Genomic DNA, 21,282 nt, shown 5'->3' with positions numbered 1-21,282 from the left:
CCGCTCAAAGTCACCTCGTCACACGTGCGAAAGAAAGTGAACCAAGGCCTAGGCGTGCAAGGGGCACGGAGCAAGAAAGGGTGGTCGCTCAGACTGGTACAAAATAGGGCACACTAGGGGAAGGACAGAGTATGTGGATGACTCCATGATCGGCTCCGGTGGCACGGCGGTCGGAGGCCACAGTTAGTTTACGGCTTGGATTGGCGCGCTCGCCGCAAGATGACGCTAGATGTGTTATCATCATCGCAGCTGCATTTGGTAAACTTGGCTCCGATTTGTCATTGGCTATGTAGCTTGCTATTGCATATGTCGCGTTTATGGAGGTCACTGCTAGTTAAACAGTCTTTTGTGAGGCAGTACTACCGCCGTGAATTGTACGACGAAAAGTGAAAATGGTACGTGCTAACTGATACGTTCGCGATAAGCTGGTACAGTTTATGTGGATGCGAAATGCATTATATTGAATAGACGCTGAGTCGGGGACTTGACTTTACTACTTTTAAAACTACTGTTAAAGCGGGTATGTTTTAAGGAGGTTTTACTGTAGTTATGATGCATGGCGTGGTCAGTGGGGGCCCATGTCTCCAATACATGGTTGAACCGAAGTTGGGGTAGAGCCCCCTAGCAGAATCTACCCTAAGCTTACCACAACGATGCCAATTAGCAGGCAGCGCCATCATGAGCCATTTTTCGAGTGCAGCAGACAACGGTGCTCTGACCACGTGCTACTCCCTGTTTGTTGCTAAGCCTAAAATTTTTGCACTGAAGTCACAGCGGATGGCACTTTGGAATAAATTGGCGCTATAGTAAATGGTCTACCCATCAAGTTGCTTCACTGTCAATCCTGTCGTCCCGTAATATAAATATATGGTTAATTTTGGCTACATCTAGCAGTGAATCTCGTGTACATGAACACCAGATGAACCACGGCTTTTATGTGACTGCGAGCAGAAACTTGTCTCTATCACAGTTATCACTCGCTTCAGGTTAGCAATCCATTACATGTGCATTACAAACCACTTTTTTTTTTTTCAATGACACCACTAGACGGAGATTGCTGGCCGAGTTGAAATATCGATGTCTGCTTGCTGTTGTTTTTACCTACATTGGCATAGAGAAATTACATTTGGCCTTGCACTATTATTAACTCTTTCGCTACCGCGCCTATTCAAATCGATTAATCTGATCGACGATTCAAATTCTCGCACGCAAGCAGTTTGCAGGCACCTAGCGCCATCTAGGTTAGAAAGTGAATAACAAGACGTGATCATCCGACATGTTCAGTTGGTTTTTTGCTTTTCGGCGCTTCTCCCGGCGCCGTTTCGGATTGCCGAGTGAGCGCTTCGAGCATGGTGTCGTCATTGAGCGGGGTCGCTTCTAGAAGAGATAGCGTTTCTCATCAATCGCTTCAGAAGCTGATTTTGCGGATGCATGCAGCAGTGGCGAGCCAGAAGATGTGGACACATCAGATTTAAGCACCCATGAGGAGGATGCGTCGAAGTCGAGCCAGAACATCCAGTGAGTGAGTCACTCTATAAGCGGCGCATATTTCGATTACTAATAAATAGTTATGGGCGGCGGAGCATGTGCTCACAGCTATATTATTTGTTTTCAACGTCATACGGACATCATTCCTTGCCAGCAGCTGTGAAGCGCATGCAGTTTTTCGTGCCACCAACTTCGACTCCCTGGTTTCATTTAACCAGGGAGTCCCTCCTTTACCCTCTGAATATTGTGTCATTTTTTTAATTAAAAAATTAGGTACAGAATGTATATCTTCAAATTTTTCCGCGCTTGGTATTTTTAAACTTTTGCTCTTTTTTCAATAAGAATGATGTCCTCACTGTACAAATGTTTAAATTATAACATTTTTTTTTTACTAATTTGTCTAATAAATATATATGTAACATTTATGTTATTGAATAGAACGTTCTTTTGGCTACATTTTGATACCAAACAATGTAAATAAGGCATTAGTGTCTAGTCACCAAAAAATATTTCCTTCCACCAAGTAAAAACTGCCCTTTTTCCCATGATAGCGAAAGAGTTAAGGTACAGTTCTGATAATTCCATGTGTTAATCATTCAAACAAGGATCTTTGGCCCTTTGGGGATTGAATCAAGTCCAATGTAGTGCAATACAGTCGCAGTTGCAAAATACCAGCCATAAGTGGGCACCAAGGGCACCAACCTCAATGATCTTGCAGTCGATGGAAGAGTATGGGTGCCAGAGTCCTCTGTCATCCCTCCACTTCCACAATACTGCGTCGGTCTGGTGGGCGTTGGGCTTTACAAGGAGAGAGTCGACCACAAATATACCATCCTGCGGCAGCACTGGCATCAGCTCCCTGAAACATAATGAAACATGAATCAAAATTTACAAGAAAACCGTAGCATGTTAAGGGGGGAAGCTACCTTTGAATACCAACTTTGTTGTTTCTTGAGATAATTGAATGAAATTTTCAGGGTAGACTCATGGCACAGCCATTTGAATAACTGCAAAGTTTCATGGAGCTGCGCACATTGGTACTCAAATTAGAGAAGTATATCAGAATGGTTCACATGGGTTCCTTGTTCCATGCGTGGTGAACTTGCAAAATGTGTTGGCACTATGAAATTCATTATGAAGGTTCCTGAATAGGTACCACAGGGCAAGACAGAGCCCTTTTTTTTAATTTCCCTGCCGAAAACTTTTAGCAGTGCATTGAAGTTAGTGCCACTAATTGGACTTGCATTAGCCTAATTTTGATTGTTTATTATAAATTCCAGACTCAATAATTTGAAAAAATGAGCTTGTCTTGCCCTCGGAAATTTATTCAGGCACACAATAAAAAAAACCAGGTGGGAATCCGATTAGCGGTTCCAGAAATATTGCGGGAATAAGCAACCATACCATGAAAAAAATTCATTCTGAGAAAATGGCCCTTGAAGTTTAAAACAGCATTTTCAAGTCTAAAGTTTGTTTTTCATTGCAGCACGTTGTGCCTCCACCTCCCCGATTCCCTCGGAAAGTGCATTTTCATGCGAACAGCGGACGACGCTGACGACGCGTTATCGCTTGCGATGACAGACGCGATACGGGAGGCCGAGATCGCCGAGGTTGACAAGGTCGGTACAGCAGGCACGCTTCAAACGCCGGCTCCTTACGTTGACGCGAAAGATACGCAGTTGGAAGTGGCAGCGCAGTCAGTCTAGTAGTGATGTAGCAGAAGCAGCACTAATAGAAGCGTCTCTGCGCCCGTTGACAACGCTTTTCGCTAACTTCGCGATTCGGACGGCATTCACAGAACGACGACGTATGCAGTGTTTTGAACTTCTTAGCGCGCATCGTGGCCGACCGTGCAATAATCCACAAAGTGCACATAACCGTTCAAAACACGCCACCAGAATTCGTAACGAGCGATGATCACGGCGATCTCAAAATGGTGAAACGTGGAGCGATTCAGCAAGCGTACAAAGAACGCCAGCTCAGTAGCAAGCCGGAGCAGACGACGCGCCGGGGAGGGGCTACGCGTCAGCGCGCGCAGCAGCCAATAGCAGTCGCGCGATCCCCCGCGTTCTCACGGAGCGCGCGCATTGTCCAATCACAGCCCGAATTCGAGACGCGGGAAGCTCAACGATCCCTGTGAGGCCCCCAATCACAAGCGAGCCATGCTTCTGCTACGCCGCGGACGCCGCCGGCGAAGGCAATATGGAAAAGGGCAAGCATTCACAAACAAAACAAGACCAAGATGGCGGCGCTCGGTTCAGCGGCAGAGAAATGGCGCGCGCGCGAAGTTTGGGTACTTTTGCCGTTCGCTCGCGACTCTGGGGCTGCCGCGCCCAGTTGTATATTTAATTTAAAGCAGTTCCACGATGAATTAGACGTTTATAATTATAGGAAATGTAGTTTATAACATATACAACCGAGATATGTACTTTTTGAAAAGCCGACTTTTTCGCGATTTTTCGGCTTTCAAAGCCCGCGTCCCCCCTTAAAGCAGCATCTGTTATTAGTACTGCCGAAAAATCATGCGGTTAAAAACTAAAGGAGCTAGAGGTCGTGGAGGTGACAGCGCCATCCCGCTTTAAATACTCTTAACTCTGATAAGCAATGATGCAGTCCACAGCATCAAAAAATTATACCTTCATCTGCAATAAGACCCTTTCATAATTCACTAATCTGGCATCCGAAATTGCCACATCGCGAGCTACCCCTATTGTGGATTCATCGGCAACAGACAAAAAGAAAAAAAAAAAGGGATAAAATGCTAAAATTGCATGTTTCTGCTCAATGCATGCAGTGTGCTGCTAGAGTAATAGGGCTGCCACATGGGCACGAAAAATGACATTAGGCACCTAATGTCTTAAACTGCTTAATGGCATTACTTTCATGGCCGGTGCTACATGCCGAGATCTAATGCCCTTTAACTTTTTGATGATGATGACCTAAAGTTTTCATAAATATTTTGCAAAAAATATAAGAATAAAGGTACTTTTTTAGCAAATGGTGATCATTTCTAGCAAACCGAGGACTAGTATTAGCGGTACTAGCCAGTAAGGGCCGTATGTATGGCCAAATACAGACTAAACAAAATGGAACCTGTGCTGTCGCGGTTGCAATGCTTCAACAAAGTTGAATGCAGTTACTTGTATAGATGTTGATTTAGACTATGTATTACGAAGGTGTCAGTTTTTAGTTAATATAAAAATTTTTATATGCAAAATGTACGCTAAGTGGCATAAGCGCTGGGCACGAGAGTACATATTCATTCCATCGTCGAATGCAGCTCGAATGAGTTGTGGCGAACTCATGAAAATCTGATAAGTGGTTCCCAAGATACGGGTATCCTAAGCAGCCACACTAGGAAAAAAATTGAGAAAATGGCCCTAGAACGTTGAGACAACGTGAACTTTTTTTTTTAATAACAGCGCGAAGCACGAAGACTAAGATCAGAAGGACACAAACACAGCGCTGAGTCCTTCTGATCTTCAGCCTCGTCCTTCGCGCTGTTATTCCAAATGTATTACCAACTAGCCTGCACTTCAACGCTTGTCAACTTTTTTTATTTGCCGAGATATCTCAATGAAATTATTAAGGTAAGCTCATATGTACATTTGAATAACTAATAAGTTTCACAGAGCTGTGCACGCTGGTTCTCAAGTTACAGGAGTATATCATACAAGTCACATGGGTCGAGGCCTAAAGAATTTGTAGAATGAGTTGGCATTGTGAAATTCATTGTAGTAATTTCTGGACAGGGCAAGACTAGGGTCTTTTTTCGTAAATTTACTTCCTGTCTAAGTTTCACTGTAGCAGCTAGATGCTAAGACGCTGCATGCATCAATACAGTCGTTGGCGGGGCGCTTCGCCATGTGGACGGCCTTCGCCTCCGTGCACCAAATGTGTGTCGCATCTTGAGGCATCGTGAGCAATCACGCAGCAATTGACACGTTGCACGAAATCGTTATGAGGGCACAGCGAGAGATCATGACGACGGTGATTGCAACAACGGCAAAAGGCAAAGGGAACGCACGAGGCAACTGGCGGAAACCATCGTGTCAATGCGTACAGCAGCCAATAGCAGTCGCCGATCGCCCGCATTCTCGCGGAGCGTGCTCTTCGTTCTACTGCAGCATTGAATCCGAGAGCGAGAAACTCTAAAGCCAATCGGAAACAAGCCACGCTTCAACTGCGCCGTCGTTGCTGCCGCCACCGAGGGTGGCAAAAAAAAAAGCAGGATTTGCAAACAAAACAAGACCAAGATTGCGGTGCTCGGTTCGGAGAGAGAGGAATGGCAGGTGTGCGCAGTTTCAGCATTTTCATCACTCTTAGCTCCACAGCTGCCACCACTTGTCACATAATTTCCAGTATTTCTATGATGAATTTGGCATTGATAATTACATATATAATCTTCTGCTTCACACAGCTAACGCAGACACCCGCGCCTTTATATTCCAGCTCTCAATGGGCACATGAATGTCGCTTGGAAGTTGGCAGACATCTCCTGTACAGCACAGTGGCTTTTTCAAAAGTGACACAACTAGGTCTTGTGCACTAAGAGCTTTAAAGAGCCCAGATAAAGCACCCTCCCTCCTCCCCCTCCCAGAAAGAAAGCAGTGAAAGCTGAGACAGCAACATCAACAAAAGGCACAGACATTCTGTCAAGGAAAGCCATATCACTTACGCAATCAGTGATGTGATTTCGTAGAGCTCTTGAGGACTCCTTGGAACAAGCTAGAACAATAAGGCAAAAGCGTACAGTTAGAAGAAGAGGGAAGGCAAAGCTGCATTCCTCTATTACAGGGCTAAGAAATTGCAACCACAAAGAAATCCCGTCCTCACCTCTATGTCGTCACCTAGTGGATCAGAGTTGCCCATGAGAAGAAACCTTAGTGTCTCGGCTATGTCTGCAAATGACAAAAACAGCACAGTTAGGAATGTTGTCACTCACAGATCAGTGCAAAATGCAGCCACCATTCCCCCAGTAAGCGAAAAAAAAAAAAAAAGGCAGTTCCTCTAAGCATTAACAAAATGCTGTCCGTAAGTGCTAGTGCCTCTTATTTCTACAATACTAGTATAAATAAACTGCGCTTACATCTCTGTGCAATCTTGCTCAGAGCTTGAACTTGGTACCAAGCTCACTAGTGAAGTGCAGTTGCTTTCCTGTTTATACAGAGATACTCCCCAAGCAATCCCAATCTCTCACACTGCCGCGAAGATATTATAATTTGATTTTAAGCCACGCAAATACTCCCGTTTTTCAAAACCCATCGACAGTGACATCTCTGACGAAAACGTGTACACAGGTAAATAACATGACATCATCAAACAACTGTGACGTGGAGTCAGCAAAGCAAAGATCAGTGACGACATAGGATAGCTCGTCGTGTCTGCACCCATGGGCATGGCCAGACTCAGACGGCGGAGAGCCACGCCTGGGAAAGTTCTTTATTGCTGCATGTTACAATTACCTCACCTGGCGTTGATTCCCCGTTCGGCATGTTTTTCAAGTGCGAAGCTTGGGTATACTGCGCTCGCACACAGACACAGCAATCGGACTCCAAAATGATTGGTTGGTTTGTTTGGTTTGTAGGGTTTAACGTCCCAAAGCGACTCAGGCTATGAAAGACGCCGTAGTTGAGGACTCTGGAAATTTCGACCACCTGGGGTTCTTTAACGCGCATTGACATCGCACAGCACACGGACGCCACTTCGTTTCGCCTCCATCGAAACGCAGCCGCCGAGGCCGGGATTCGATCCCACTTCCCTGGGCACAGCAGTCGAGCGCCGTAACCACTCCGAAATGAGAAAGCAGAGTTTACTAAGTATTTTCATTTTACGCCGAACTCTTACAACTTGAACGAACCTGTTTACATATAGAGACTGCATGCTATACTCCGACCGCAACAGCGTGCCTGCTCAAGTGCAGAGCTCTTGGTAATGACACCTCTCGATGGCACACCGAGACGCCGGGCGACGAGCTGCGTCCCTTTTTGCCTGCCCTATACGTCGCTAGTCCTAGCTGGTTTCACATTGAATCGGCAGTGGACGGCGTTTCAGAACGGGCCAACGCTGTAATAAACGTTGGACCTTCGTGCCGACTGGGAAGCTTATCTCATAATAAATTTTCTCGATTTGCAGAACACCTTCAGCAGCGAAGCTAGCAGACGCCAGGTGTGTCGCACCAGGCAGCAGCAGAAAAGTGACTGTAGGAAAAAAGCTCACTCAATTGTATCACTAACCACTTCTACCAGTACCTCAGTATTGGCCAAACAATTATCCCAATTTAATCGTTATTGATAGCCGTTTGTACAAATTGTTACCGTATTTACCCAATTCCAACACGCCCCCGATTCTAATGTGCACCCGATTTACAACAGCAACAACAACAAAAAAATAAAAACTGTAAACTTCTAATGCGCGCCCAATTTTGGGGACCGAAAAAAAAAAAAAAAAGAAGAACTGAAGCCTTGCTTTTAACGTGAATATAATTTCCGCGAACGAAAAAATTTGTAACCATTTCTATATTTTCAGGTGGGAACAGGCAATTTATTCACCCAAACTTATTCATTGTCACTCTCGGTCACCTCCTTCTCACTCTTCGACCTCAACATCACGTCTTCAGTGCCGTCCATGGCATTAGAAATTCTGCATTTCTTGAATGCCTTCACAACCATAAGCCTTGTGAAGTTGGCCAGCTCATCTTCAAGGTCGGGAAAGCTCTCCGCTCGCGGACCGTAGAGGCCTTTGCTTGACGTTTTGCACTCAAAGATTTAAGTTTTCAGTCTTCGCTAGTCGCGAACACAAGTCTCTGGCACACCAAAATGACGGGCTGCATACCTATTGCCGCTCTTTTTTGCGTGCAGAGTAACGTAACGCCTAACGTAACGCCTGCATCCATTCTCAAAAACGATATGGTACGGACAGGCTGCCAGAGAACACCACCGTCGTGCTACGGACGACGAACTCACGCCATAAACATAGCAAAAGTGAGGTGAGGCGGTTTGTCCCGTGAATTCTTTTACAGGCGAACCTCGTTATAACGAACACGGATACAGCGAATTATCGGATATAACGAAGTAAAAGCAAAGTTTGGTTGGCTGTGCTTTATTTCTATGGGAGTTCTATCTGTATAACGAAATGAAAAACTGAAAATATGACACTAAATCGGTTATAACGAAGCATATTTCGTATTCACACGACTCAAAATACGCAAAGAAGCAAAAAAAAAAAAAATTTTTAAACGCTAAATTTTATCAATCTCCTCCACCTAAAATGTGTTTGAATCACCCGCGCTTTCGCACGCCACGCCATCTAGGGACCGCGAATGAATCTAGCATCAATGGCTGCCTGGCATGTGACCGGCACGCGATCGAACCACCGCCCGCGTCGCCTCCACCTAAAATGTGTTTGAATCACCCGCGCTTTCGCACGCCACGCCATCTAGAGACCGCGAGTGAATCTAGCATCAACGGCTGCCTGGCATGTGACCTGCACGTGATCGAACCACCGCCCGCGTGCCCCTGCCCCTACTTTTTGCCGACCCGCGCGTGTGCTCACTTTCCTCGAGGTCGTGCCGTCGTCTTGCAGCATGGCGGCGCCGAAACGCAAAGCAGTTTCTCTTGAAACAAAGATAAAAATATTCAGGGCGGTCGACAGCGGGCGCAAGAAGAAAGATTGCCGCAGACTTCGGCGTTGTGCCTAGCACTCTGTCAACAATACTGAGCGCAAGGCAGAAGATAGAAAACGTGCACTCTGCAGGCGCCGTGAAGAACGACAGGAGCGCGTCAGGTATTGTCACCACCAGGATGTTGAAGATGCCTTGTTCGCGTGGTTCAAGGACGTTAGAGCGCGCAACCTGCCTGTGTCTGGTGCTGTGCTTCAAATGAAGGCAAGAAGTCTCGCTTGCGTCTTAGGCCACGATGACTTCTATGCAAGCAGTGGCTGGCTGCAGCGATTTAAAGACCGCCACCAGATTGTTTGCCACACCTTGTCGGACGAAGAAGCAGCCGTCGATGTAGAGAACTGGGCAGAAAGCTTCCGCATGCAACTGGATGGCTACGAGATGCGCGATGTCTACAACGTGGACGAGACTGCGCTTTTTTTTAAGCTGCTCCCGGAAAGGTCACTTGTTGCGAAGAACGAACTGTGCCGAGGAGGCAAGAAAAGCAAAGACCGCGTCACCGTTGTTGTTTGTGTCAACATGGATGGGTCAGATAAAAGGCGGCTAACTGTTATTGGTAAATCTGCTCGCCCCAGGTGCCTGCGCAACGCCCGGAATGTCCAAGTGGACTATCGCTCGAACAAAAAGGCGTGGATGACGTCGTCACTCTTCTGAAGCATGGCTGAAGGCCTTCGACAAAGACATGGCAGAGCAGCGCAGGAAAGTGCTCCTTATATTGGACAACTGCTCTGCCCATAAGGTGTCTGTACCACTTGAAGCGGTCCGCCTAGTTTTTTTGCCGCCAAACTCGACCTCAGTGCTGCAGCCATTAGACAGGGGCATCATTCGCTCACTAAAATGCTGGTACCGAAAGCGATTGGTTACGCAGCTCGTATTTGACATAGAGAGGGGCATATCAACAGCCATAAACTTCAAAACTACGCTGGACATGCTGTACGGTGCATGGAACGAAGTGGCACAGTCGACAATAAGAAATTGCTTTGTTGATGCTGGCCTAGCCCCATCCACCAGCGAGACTGAGCCCCAACGACGCCCACGATTCTGAAGGTGAAGCGGACAATTTCGACGAGACGACATGGCATCAACTCGCGGTTCCGAATGTTACGTTCGAGGACTTTATTGCTGCCGATGACAACTTGGCTGTGGCGCCCGAATTGACCGACCAAGAAATTGTCGATCAGCTGCTTCCTACAGATGATGCTACGAGCAGCAATGAGAGTGAAGAAGGCGAAGAGCGAGTTCTCAGCAGCACCGAGGTCGCCGATATGGCGAGGAAATTGAGATGGTACCTTGAGAACCTACCTGTGGCCAAATCAGCTGACATTGGGAAAGTGCTGCACGGTGTCGCTCTATCGAATAGTGTGAAGTGCCGCCAAATGAAGATTACGCCGTTTTTTAAATAAATCAGTTCTGCGTGGCCTAAATCCTGATTTGTGTGCTCATTTTTGCTTGGCAGTGCAAAATGAAAGGTAAGGTTTCGCGTGCTTATACCACGCTTTAAATTAAAAAAAAATACTTTTTTTTTCATCTCAGTGCTTTCCATTTTAGGGTAGCCTTTACTTGGGTTTATGAACAGAATTTTTTTTTGTAGGAATTTGTGTGTACTTTTACAACGAATATCGGATATAACGAACGAATTTCCGAGCAAAATGAGACTTCGTTATAACGAGGTTTGACTGTATGCCACGCTCACTGAGAGGAATGACAAGCGACAAGCACCACACCAGTTGCAAATGGCTCCTGCGAAGGAGAAAAGGACAAGCAAACGTGCTCCCATGGTTGCCAGCCAGCAACACGTGAGCTCCCACATTGTATAATGGCAATGACGATAGGCAGCTATGAGGCAGTTTCGGTTTGTACTCAAATCTAACGCGGATGCGTCTTTAAGACTTATTTTCCCCGAAAAAAGGTGCGTGTTGGAATTGGGTAAACACTGTATGTGAGTGAATAAACAGCGATCCGCGACAGATTACCAATAGGGGAGGCTGCTATGATTTGAAAGCCGATTGCAGCGGCCACGGCTTTACATGACTTCTAGATTACCGCATTTACTCGCATAATGCTCGCACCCCCAACATTGGACTTCAAAAATTGAAATTTTTTTTCCTCATCCAATTTTACCACCGCAAGAGTCGTCTGCTAGTAGTATCAAGCGCCATCTTTGGAGCGCTACTGAACCTAGCTGGACTCGTGTGCACGCGCTACCAGGTGGCAATAGCGTGCTCGGGTAGATCGTCATCATCATCGGTTATGCTCATTTTTTTTTACCTCCATGATGCTTGTAGTCATCGCCATTTTGAGAGTTGTCTCCGCGTCTCGTTGTCATTGTTCCTTAATTATTCCGTCCGTGTTGCTTGCTTTGTTCCACCGTCTACTTGCTGGTGCCGCATCGCGGTGGGCCGGTACGCAAGTTATACAGCTACTTTTAAGCTGAAAGGCTTTTGAGTTTGGGCTACAGCATGACAACTGCGCTGCCAGCAGGCACGAGTTCTGCGTAGTACAGAGACGACGATTGCAGTGTCGACACGGATTCGAATAAAGTCTCTGATCAAGATTAGAACTGTATGGTCTGCTATGAGCATTATACCACGAAACTCAGGGAGTGATGATGAGGCTGCGTGCGGTAAATAAAGTGCTTTAGCAATTTGTGCTTTTGACGACCCTGTATTTTTATAACAAGGTTAAGTTCTGCTTTAAAGTAATATTTTGGTTATATTTACAATAGCTGACTTACGAATCCCAACTAGTACCTATATAAATTTGCTTTTAGCGCTCCCAAAACATTTGCTCGAAAATTTTCCCCGCATAATTATCACACCCCCCAACTTAGCATCAATTTTCCGCGAAAAAAAGTGCGAGCATTATGCGAGTAAATATGATACCTTGAAAGCACCAGATGGCGCCACATGCTTGGGCGGCAGCACACAGGCGTGAACACGGGAGCCGTGAGCAGGTCACACGCTAGGTCATGGTGGCTGATCGCGTCATTCTGTAAATTCTCTACTAAAACTTTTTTTTCGAACGCTAGCTTGGCTCGCAACGCTGGCCAACCACGATAATCAGTTCTTTTGGTTAACATGTCCTACCGGTTGGCACTTCCTGCGAGGCAACCATTTTAGCTAGCTTTCGTGGCTGCTGCTGATTCCTGCTTCATCGCTTAAGGGGGGAGACGGCTTCTGTGAGCAAAAAAATCGCGAAGAAAACTAGAATTTTTGAAATCTCCACCTCTTTTTCTACTGGTTTATGAATTTTCAGAGCGCTGGAGTCAATATTTCGGTTGTAATACGATTAAAAAATAAATATCCGCGCACACTCGGGGCAGATATTGACGCAAAAACCACGCTCTTTCCGCGATGCGCAGTTGTCATTCCCCGGTAGTGACTGCCACCATCTTGGTCTCGTTTGAAAGAGCAGCTTTTCATCTTCAATTTCGCGCCATTGCTGCGCGTTTACGACTATTGGTTGTGGAGAAAAAAGGCGCCAAAAGAGAGTCTCGACGTGCGCTGCTATTCGTTAGTCGGTGCACGTGACTAAAACCTGTCACCCGATTGGCTGACACGCTTTTCGTCGTCTGCTTCACGCCTGTGGCAAGCGTCAGTGGGCGCCATCTTGTCGGAGTATCGTCGCTGGTGCGTCTTGCAACGATGCCGGCGCCGAAGTTCCGAACAACGCACAAGTTCGGAAAAAAGAGGAAGAAATCGCTCATTGACAACTTCAAGAGCAAGAACTTCGCGGAAACTGCAAGCATCGCTGATGTGTCACCGGTTGCATCTAATCGTGATGTGCTGACCGGGTTAGGCCTGACGTCAACGTCGGCGGCGGACGCAGAAGCTTCTGACAGCGGACGCGTTCGCCGCGACACACCGATGCTGCAACCTTCCGATATCGAAGCAGTCGGAAGGAAAGCGCAGGCAAAACTTCAACTGATGGCATCGACCCCTGCAACAGAGCGCAAGGTAGCTTTTGTCGGCGGAACCGAAGACACCGCCGAAGATGCCGCAGCTGCCGAGCCGCTCGACGACGCGACCTTCACCGTTATCAGCTTGAGTTCCGTGAACGCGCTACTAGCGTGTGTGAAGTGTAAAGTGTGCGGCGGTGATGTCAACATTGGTAAATGTGGCAGCGGATATGGCCTTGCGGTGAAGTTGACGATTTCAAGCGTGAATTGCGGCGACATTAATTGTGCCTGGAGTTCACCGCGTGTGATCGGCGGACAAAAAAAGAATCCGTTCATTGTGAACATTCTTGCCGCGCGCGCGATGCAAGCAACCGGCAATCAGCGCGGTGCGCTAAATGATATATTCGCAGTGATGAATATATCTCATCGAGGTTTGCATACAAAAACGTGGCAGAAATATGTCAAGGAGAAGTTGACGCCCGCGGTGGACCGTGCAGCCAAAAAGATGACAGCAGACTGCGCACGATCCGTTCGGGAGGTGTACTCCGAGCTGAATTTCGGCCACCCCAGAAATATTGCAGTTTCGTTTGACGGCTCGTGGATGACACGCGGGCATTCATCTCACATCGGAAATGGAACTGTTATCGAGCTTTTCACCAGACTTGTGCTCGATTACGTCGTGCTGAGCAATTTTTGCGCCGCGTGTGAACGAGGCCCAAAAGAGGATGACCCGGTGTATCCGACGTGGAAACAAGGCCACAAATGCCAGAAAAACACCACCAAGAAGGCTGGTGAAATGGAAGTCGAGGCTGCGCTTATTTTATTCCAGCGGTCCCTACAACAGCACAACCTCCGCTACACGACCATGCTCTCTGATGGGGACAGCCGAACCTTCCTTGCTTTGCAAGAAGCAAAAGTATATGGCTACATAGCAGTTACAAAGGAAGACTGCATAAACCATGTGCAGAAGCGCATGGGAACTGCTCTGCGCAATGTGATCACGAAACAGAGAGGTTCTGGTGGAGAATCCCTTGGTGGCAAAGGAAGGCTTACAGGAGATCTAATTTCCAAGTTGAGCTCCTACTATGCATGGGCTTTGAAGTCACACACTGGTGATGTGGAGGCCACACAGAAGGCTGTGATGGCCACCTACCATCATGTTACATCTAATGATGTAACCTAAAATCACAGCTTCTGCCCAACAGGCCCCGAGTCTTGGTGTAAGCAGAATGCTGCAGAGGCCAGAGGTGAGACCATGCCGTCACCGACACAACCTGCCTCTTCATGTTTGTGAAGCTTTGCTGCCAGTCTATGAAAGGCTTTCTGACAAGAGGCTTCTGGAGCGCGTACAACGAGGCAAAACACAGAACAATAATGAATGTTTGCATTCAATGATTTGGGCACTGGCACGTAAGGAACGCCATGCTTCACTCTTCACGGTCCAGGCAGCTGTGGCTGAGGCTGTGATGAAGTTTAATGCAGGGAGTGAAAGAACTGCAAAAAACATTCTGAAAGAGCTGCACCTGACTGCCAGCCCCCAGACAACAAAACACATGCAGGAGAAAGATAAGCAAAGGAAGAGTGCATGTGCACAGAAGCACAAGTCCTCGGAAAATCTGCAGCGCACTCTAAAAAAACGCCATTTAAATGCTAATAAGCAGTCTGACTACATTCCAGGAGGCTATTAGTAACTTTCCAAGGTGGCTGGATGGATAATTTAGTACTTTTCCTCAATAAACATCACTCTGCTTGTTTTTCTAATTTTTCTCAGAATGCAAATTTTGGACTCAGAGTGACTTTCAAAGTAGCATATCTCAGCATCTATAGCTGAGAGAACCACAATTCTTTTTTTAGCATGTAGCTAGGTTACACAAGCATGCAATGTTGGGAGCAGATTTTTAAATTAAGGCTCATAAATTTTTTTAATGATCTAGTTCTTAATTTCATATTAGTCACAATTTTTTGCACAAATTTCATTCTGATGTAAAATCAGTAATAATGGTAAAATTAGAAAACTGTTTCCAACATTGCGTTGCATTTTCTTTCTAGAGTCTAACCATATGCAATTTGCGAGCTTTTATTGTTTACTTTTCTCTCTATTGTTCTTGTGAATAGGGGGCTAATTAATTGTACCTTGAGAACCAGTAGTCCTATCAAAAAACTAATCACATTTTTGAAATCAGCATGATAAATTAGATAAGGATATGCAATTTCATTGAGTTTGGCGAAGAAATAGAGAAAATTTATCCAGAAGCAGTCTCCCCCCTTAAGTTGCTCGCGAGCAGGTCGAAATCAAAGTGCCCGGCAATGTCAGCAACGTCCACGCTTTCGGCCGAAACTTTTCAGTACTAATTATGCTATGTTGAAGCGCTGCTTCACGCAGATATTTCCTCGCACGTGCGATTGCAAGCAGACGAAAAGCACAACCTATACGCGTTATCAGATTCTGTGTTGACACGATCACCGGCCTTACCAGTCAGGGGCGCTCATGTGGCGTTCGTGTATCTGACGTCATTGTGCGCTCGTGCTCGGAGAAATCAAAACCAAAACTGGCCTTGATAAATGTCCTAATTAATTAATTGAGCTGCACTGGGACTTTTTTGGTCGCTGTCCCTTTGCTTTGGACCATTGTGGATAGATTAAAACAAAAATACTGGAACAGAAAATGTACGTGTCTGTACTCCTTCAACACTGTTAAAGATACTAAGTTTCCCATACGTCTTTAGGTTCCCCAGAGGAAGTGCGCTTACTGTTGTTGAGCAACTGGACGGCGAGGTGCGGACAGGCAGCGCAGAGTACGGCCAGCATGCGAACCACCATGACAAAGGTGGCTGAAGACACGGGCGGGGGCGACAGTGCCAAGAGGCCCTGTGCAGCTGGCAACAAGCCCTGGCCCGCAACATCCTGAAGAAGGGGCGAGTGGGCTGCCAGACAGTCCACCAGGCGGGCCAGGGCCAGGCAGGCCGACTCCACTGACTTGCGATCGCCATGCGACAGGCGACCGCTAAGCAGCGCGACCGAGTCGCACACCAAGGGGAACTCGTCGGCAGTGAGACTCTGGCAGCAGTTGGCCGCCACTGTCAGAGCCGCCCGCTGAGCACTCATGGAGAAGAAGTCCAGGTACGTCAGGCATGCCGACACTCCACGCTGAAGTCACATGTGGCAAAGAAAAAATAAATAAAGCCCTTAGGTCTCTGAAAACTAACAATGGCAATGAGAGCCGTGACCCGCTTTAACCCAGCCATGCCAAAACTTAGGAATTTAGAAAGCTAAAATGTTTTTGACTGTGCCCTACAGCATGCAGAAATATGATATTTCAGCAAGTTCTATGGCACCATTCCAAGCATCGCCCTCATTCATTCCCGCATGTAGTCTGGTCTGAACATTGACCCACTTACGTCATCATGACTAAACTGCAAATGATCCTTACAGGGCACAAAAGATGAACTACACTGTAATGCTACCAGGGAGCCGCATACACGAGAATTAAGTGCAACCACTACCCCAGTGGTAGCAAACTGCAATAGTCAGAAGAAGTGCTGAAAATAGTACGATCAAAAGAATTCAGAAAAGCAAGTTATTCGTAAGCAGCGAAATGATGAAGTGAACAAAACAAAAAAATATGGCAGTGATATCTCAAACCGATGTTCGCCATTGGCAACGCAAGAAAACAGTTTCTAGTACAGAAGACGTACAGTTTGTTTCTATTTAGCTTGCTCCCTTCAACATCAGGCAACATACACGTGAATTGTTGCAAAAAGAAGAATGATGAGAATAACATTTCCTCACCGCATGAAGAATAGCTTTGCTATGTCGCCGAGACAGCATTTCAAGGGCCGTCAGAGACTGCTCGGCGACGTCCATGCACTGTATGACTTGAAGCTAGAAGAGAAAACCATTATTAATTCCCAAAGAAGCAACGAGCTGTACAGGCAAAAAAATATAAAAGGGGACAGGAACTGAGGGCGAGTAAAGAACCTGCATATCACACACATCTGGTCAATAAAAAAAATATAAACTGCAGAAAACCGTAGTGCAGCTCCTGACCACCAAGACACACTCCATAAACACACCTCAGAGCAACCAGGCATGGCAAGAAATAGTATGTTGTGGCAGCAACAACCCAAAGAGGATACAAAAAGCAGACCAGATCACAGTTGAACCCAGATATATCGAACTCAAAGGGAATCGTTAAGTAGTTTGATATATCGGTAACTGGATATACAGATATCGTCTTCAGACACTGCTTGCTATCGTGAAATATTTTACAGTATTTGTCACGTAATCCACCAACTCGCATAATGAACTCACCCTTCACTTTTGCCACAGAGAATATGAAAAAAAAAAAAGAAACATTAGTTGGTGGCGCATCCCTCCGTTTTGTGCCGTCGCATCCACAGCTCATTTGCAGGCAGTGCAGCAAGATGCTGCGCAATAAGAAAGTCACAGCTTGTTTATATTTTGACTATACTTCAGACATTAGTTCCTGTGGTGGCGGGAAGTGAACTTGGCGGAAAAAAAAAATCTGCCACTTCTTAACATCAGCAGCCATCATAGCTTATGCTTCGCTGCACGTTCAGCCTGACACACGAGGCACGTCACTCACCACGCACAGAGGGTTCACACATACACTGGAGAAAGCGTCAGACGCTGTCTGCCACCAGCGTGGGGTGTCGGCACATGCGCAGTGCGTGTTGATGTGAACGAAGAACGGGAAAGGAGGAGAAAGGAAAGAGAGAAAGCTCTGCAGAATGGGTACACCCTTGCGCTTCGCTTTAACACGTTTCCCCTCTCCCAAACACCAAGACTGCATTGGCTGAGTCTGCTCCGTACCGGCCATTGCCAAACAGGTTCACTCTACAGCATCCGACCATTTTTCAGACTCCTATAATTCGGACTAGCGCAATATTGATTTTTCTGTTTTTTCCCGGTATGAATAGACACGAGCGGACATCATTGTCGCGAACAAACCGATTTTGCACGGCTGTCAAAGCTTAGGCGGAGTAAGTCATGCGAACGAACTAGCCTTGCTCCGTGTGCATACAGTCAAATCTCGATATAATGAATCCCGCGGGGCCGCAAAAAATCATTCGTTATTTTTAAATATTGTCATAATGGAAAATCTGCGATTATAAGCCAGTGGTCAAACCTAGGTATGCAAATGACGTACCTTGGCAGTGGGCACGTGTGTAGACAAGCAAAACCTCAAATGAAAATGTTGTACTAACTGCAAAGCTGATTTATTTGAAGAAATCAATTATTTTCTTCTGCCGCGTGCAGCAAACACGACCGTGCACTACATTACAGCCCTACAGCACACACACCTTCCACTTTGCGGAACACCTCGTCACATGCATGATTGCACCAAGCGATGAAAGTACGGACTTTTGTCCATGTGCAAAAAAACAACGTAAGAGTTCTATATGACATCATCTTCAATGATCCCTGAAGTTTGAAAATCTTTTCGGTCTTTCAAAATGATTGCGAAGGTCGATGGGGCAATGCTACCTGTCTGTAGAGGCCGAATCGCTTTTTCCCTGCGCAGATTATTTGCAGTGAAAGCGGCTGCATTCATATCTTCTTGGCACTTCACTGGCTAATATCATCGCTCATGCACAAACTTCCAGCACGCTCGAACGCACAAACGACCGACCCGCGTACGACACACAAGAAAAAAATGCAGGCGGCTAGGCCTGCTGGCTACTGCGTAATAAACCATAGCTTCGTGGTGGCGCTAGGAGCTGGTACTAGATGAGCTGATGATGATAGGTACAGCCCACGCGGTTTGTTTCACGCGAGAGTTGCAAGCTGCGGCGCTGTTAATTTCAGCCGAATTAGTAATACTGATGTTCCAAAATTATACAAGAAATAAAATATGTTTGTTATTCTGAAATATAAGCTATTTCGAAATTCTTAATTCTGAAATATTTTTACATTGAAAACATAGCAAATCTGCCGGGGATTCTCAAAAAATTCGTTAATGTGGTGTTTGTAGTAACGAGATTTCACTGTAGTTGGCATCGAAGACAGTAGCAATAAGGCATTCACGTAGGCTCTTGTTCCACTCGTCTTTGTTTTTCCCTTATGTGTTCCACCTCGCAGTCTTTGCTACGTCGTTAACCAGGGACAGTGCATCGTGAAGTGGAATGGATACAGCAGATTTACATGCTTCCCGGCGGCGCGCAGCCTAGCGCGTCGGGACGAGTCAGCGTGCCTGCACTGGCAGCCGGGCCCGCCGTATCAGATCGCGTTGGCGTGTGCGCATGGGCGGCGTACGAAAGCTGATCGCGCCATGCGATAACTCCCTATTATCGACTTGTAAACGAAACATGGGGAGTGGCAAAATTCAAGATTTGTAAAGCTGATTTTTTGCAGAAAAGTGTTTTTTTTTCAAGGTCTATTCAATTATTCAGACTATGTCCCAGGTCCCGCAGAATCTAAAAAAAGACGGTCAGCGACTGTAGTTCCTTCACGCATATGGCTTGCAAACATCACGTGCTGCCATGCGGCAAATGATCACTGCAGGTGCACGCACTTTTGGGAAAAGGGCGCAGCTCCAGACCGGTCGTTGCCGAAGCGGTTTTCTCTCCTTTCTTCTGCGTGTGGCTTGAAAACGTCACACGCCAAACGGCCAAGGGTAATGGGATAGTCTCTGGGGAAAGCACATTTTCCAGTGCTTGGTGTGGAGTTGAATATATTGAATGACCAATGAAATTAGAGTTCGATACATGATGCAGGTTTCCTATACTTTTATATGGTATTTTCAAGGGGATATTCCGTGAGTTTGGTATAGCCAAAATTCGAATCATCTGGGTTCGATATACATGGGTTCGACTGTGTTGTAGATTTGTCTGCCACAATATTTGGCAAACTGCCGTTGGTGTTAACATAATTGAAATGCTTTTGCAATTGGACATCCTGAACCTAATGGTCCTCAAAGCCTCTTCACACGCAAAAGAACTGTGGAGCCCGTAGTACCTTTTCAAGGAATGCTGGCAGAGCGTCAACCACCACAGCGGAGGAGCGGGGCAGGGCCTCCATCATGTAGGTGAGCGCTCGGCAGGCGTGGTTCATAAGGTCAAAATTGTGCTCCAGGGCCAACAGAGCCGTCAGGGCAGGCACCACCTGCTTGACAGGGAATCCGGCCAGGGTGTCCTCATTGCCCATGACCAGGAGCTGGCACATCTCCATGGTGGCCTGTAGTTGCTGGCCCTCCTCACCACACTGCAGACCTGCCAGCAACTGCTGTGCCCGGCTGCCTGCACACACACGCATGGCAAAGCCCATCCTTTAGCGTCCCGACAAGGTCAACTATCAACAATGGACAACGATACGGTCAAGACAATCAACTGAAACGCTCAATCAGCACAAAGCCAATGTAGTTATCCCAATGCCATAAACATCACAGTTTTTGGAAAAGCGAACTGTTACAGACAGTATGTTGTGGTCCACAAGCGAATGTTAGACTTGCAAGTGCAGCTATGGTCTTGACGATGGACACAGAATGTTGAAACCTGACCAATCCTAAGCACTATAGGTTGAGCGTGCACAAAAATGTTTGCAAGAGCTGCAGAAGCAGTCACATGGCATGCGCGGCGGCAAGTAATGCTGGGAAGGCAAACAGAGGGCTTATTTGCAGATGCTTAGCCCCACGTGCGTGAGTCCTCTTTTTAATACTAAAACACAGTTCGAAGTGGGGCCACAAGGAAATGGCATACTCAGCAAGCCTGAAGTATGCACTGAGACGTCAGCATGTGCTTTTCAGTGCAGACAACAGTGAAGAGTTACAAAACAGGCATTATGCTCTTATCAATTTTTTTCAAGGCAAACCCAGTAACCACACAGCTCACAATGCCAACAATTTTAGCTAACCAGACATATGGAATCCACCTCTACATGCCTCGTGGCCCCACAAACATGCACCAGACTCTGGTGAGATTAATAGCAACGCAATCTGAAATCTTGGTATATTTCAAGCACGCGAATATGGCGATCTACCAAAACAGCAATGCTGTGTGAAGGCAGTGTATACACCGTATTTACTCGCATAATGTTCGCACTCGTGTAATTTTCGCACACCCAACATTGGGCGTCAAAAAACTGAATTTTTTTTTTCCTCGCATAATCGTTGCACCCCCGATATTACCACCGCGAGAGTCGTCTGCTAATAGTGACAAGCGCCATCTTTGGAGAGCTACAGAACCTAGCTGGCCTCGTT

At 46.5% G+C, this 21,282-nt stretch overlaps 1 protein-coding gene and 1 pseudogene across 4 annotated transcripts in view; one reads left to right on the top strand and one right to left on the bottom strand.

Annotated features, from left to right (window-relative positions):
* Positions 1-21,282, bottom strand: part of ctrip (E3 ubiquitin-protein ligase ctrip) — a 118,144-nt gene that overhangs the window by 71,445 nt on the left and 25,417 nt on the right. For all 4 annotated transcript variants that reach the window (XM_084595023.1, XM_084595022.1, XM_084595024.1 and 1 more), the window contains 6 exons: positions 20,043-20,323; positions 16,854-16,946; positions 15,815-16,211; positions 6,325-6,389; positions 6,167-6,216; positions 2,191-2,347 (listed from right to left, as the gene is read on the bottom strand). In XM_084595023.1, coding sequence (XP_084451149.1) covers positions 2,191-2,347; positions 6,167-6,216; positions 6,325-6,389; positions 15,815-16,211; positions 16,854-16,946; positions 20,043-20,323 — 1,043 coding nt within the window. The remainder of the gene's footprint in view (positions 1-2,190; positions 2,348-6,166; positions 6,217-6,324; positions 6,390-15,814; positions 16,212-16,853; positions 16,947-20,042; positions 20,324-21,282) is intronic.
* On the top strand, positions 12,586-15,049 carry LOC146199520 (uncharacterized; annotated as a pseudogene).

This window comes from Amblyomma maculatum, chromosome 2, assembly GCF_055883805.1.
Source record: "Amblyomma maculatum isolate TAMU_Amacu chromosome 2, ASM5588380v1, whole genome shotgun sequence".
Classification (NCBI taxonomy): Eukaryota; Metazoa; Arthropoda; class Arachnida; order Ixodida; family Ixodidae; genus Amblyomma; species Amblyomma maculatum.
The sequence above is the reverse complement of the archived record's forward strand: the minus strand, read 5'-3'. Positions and strand labels throughout refer to the sequence as shown.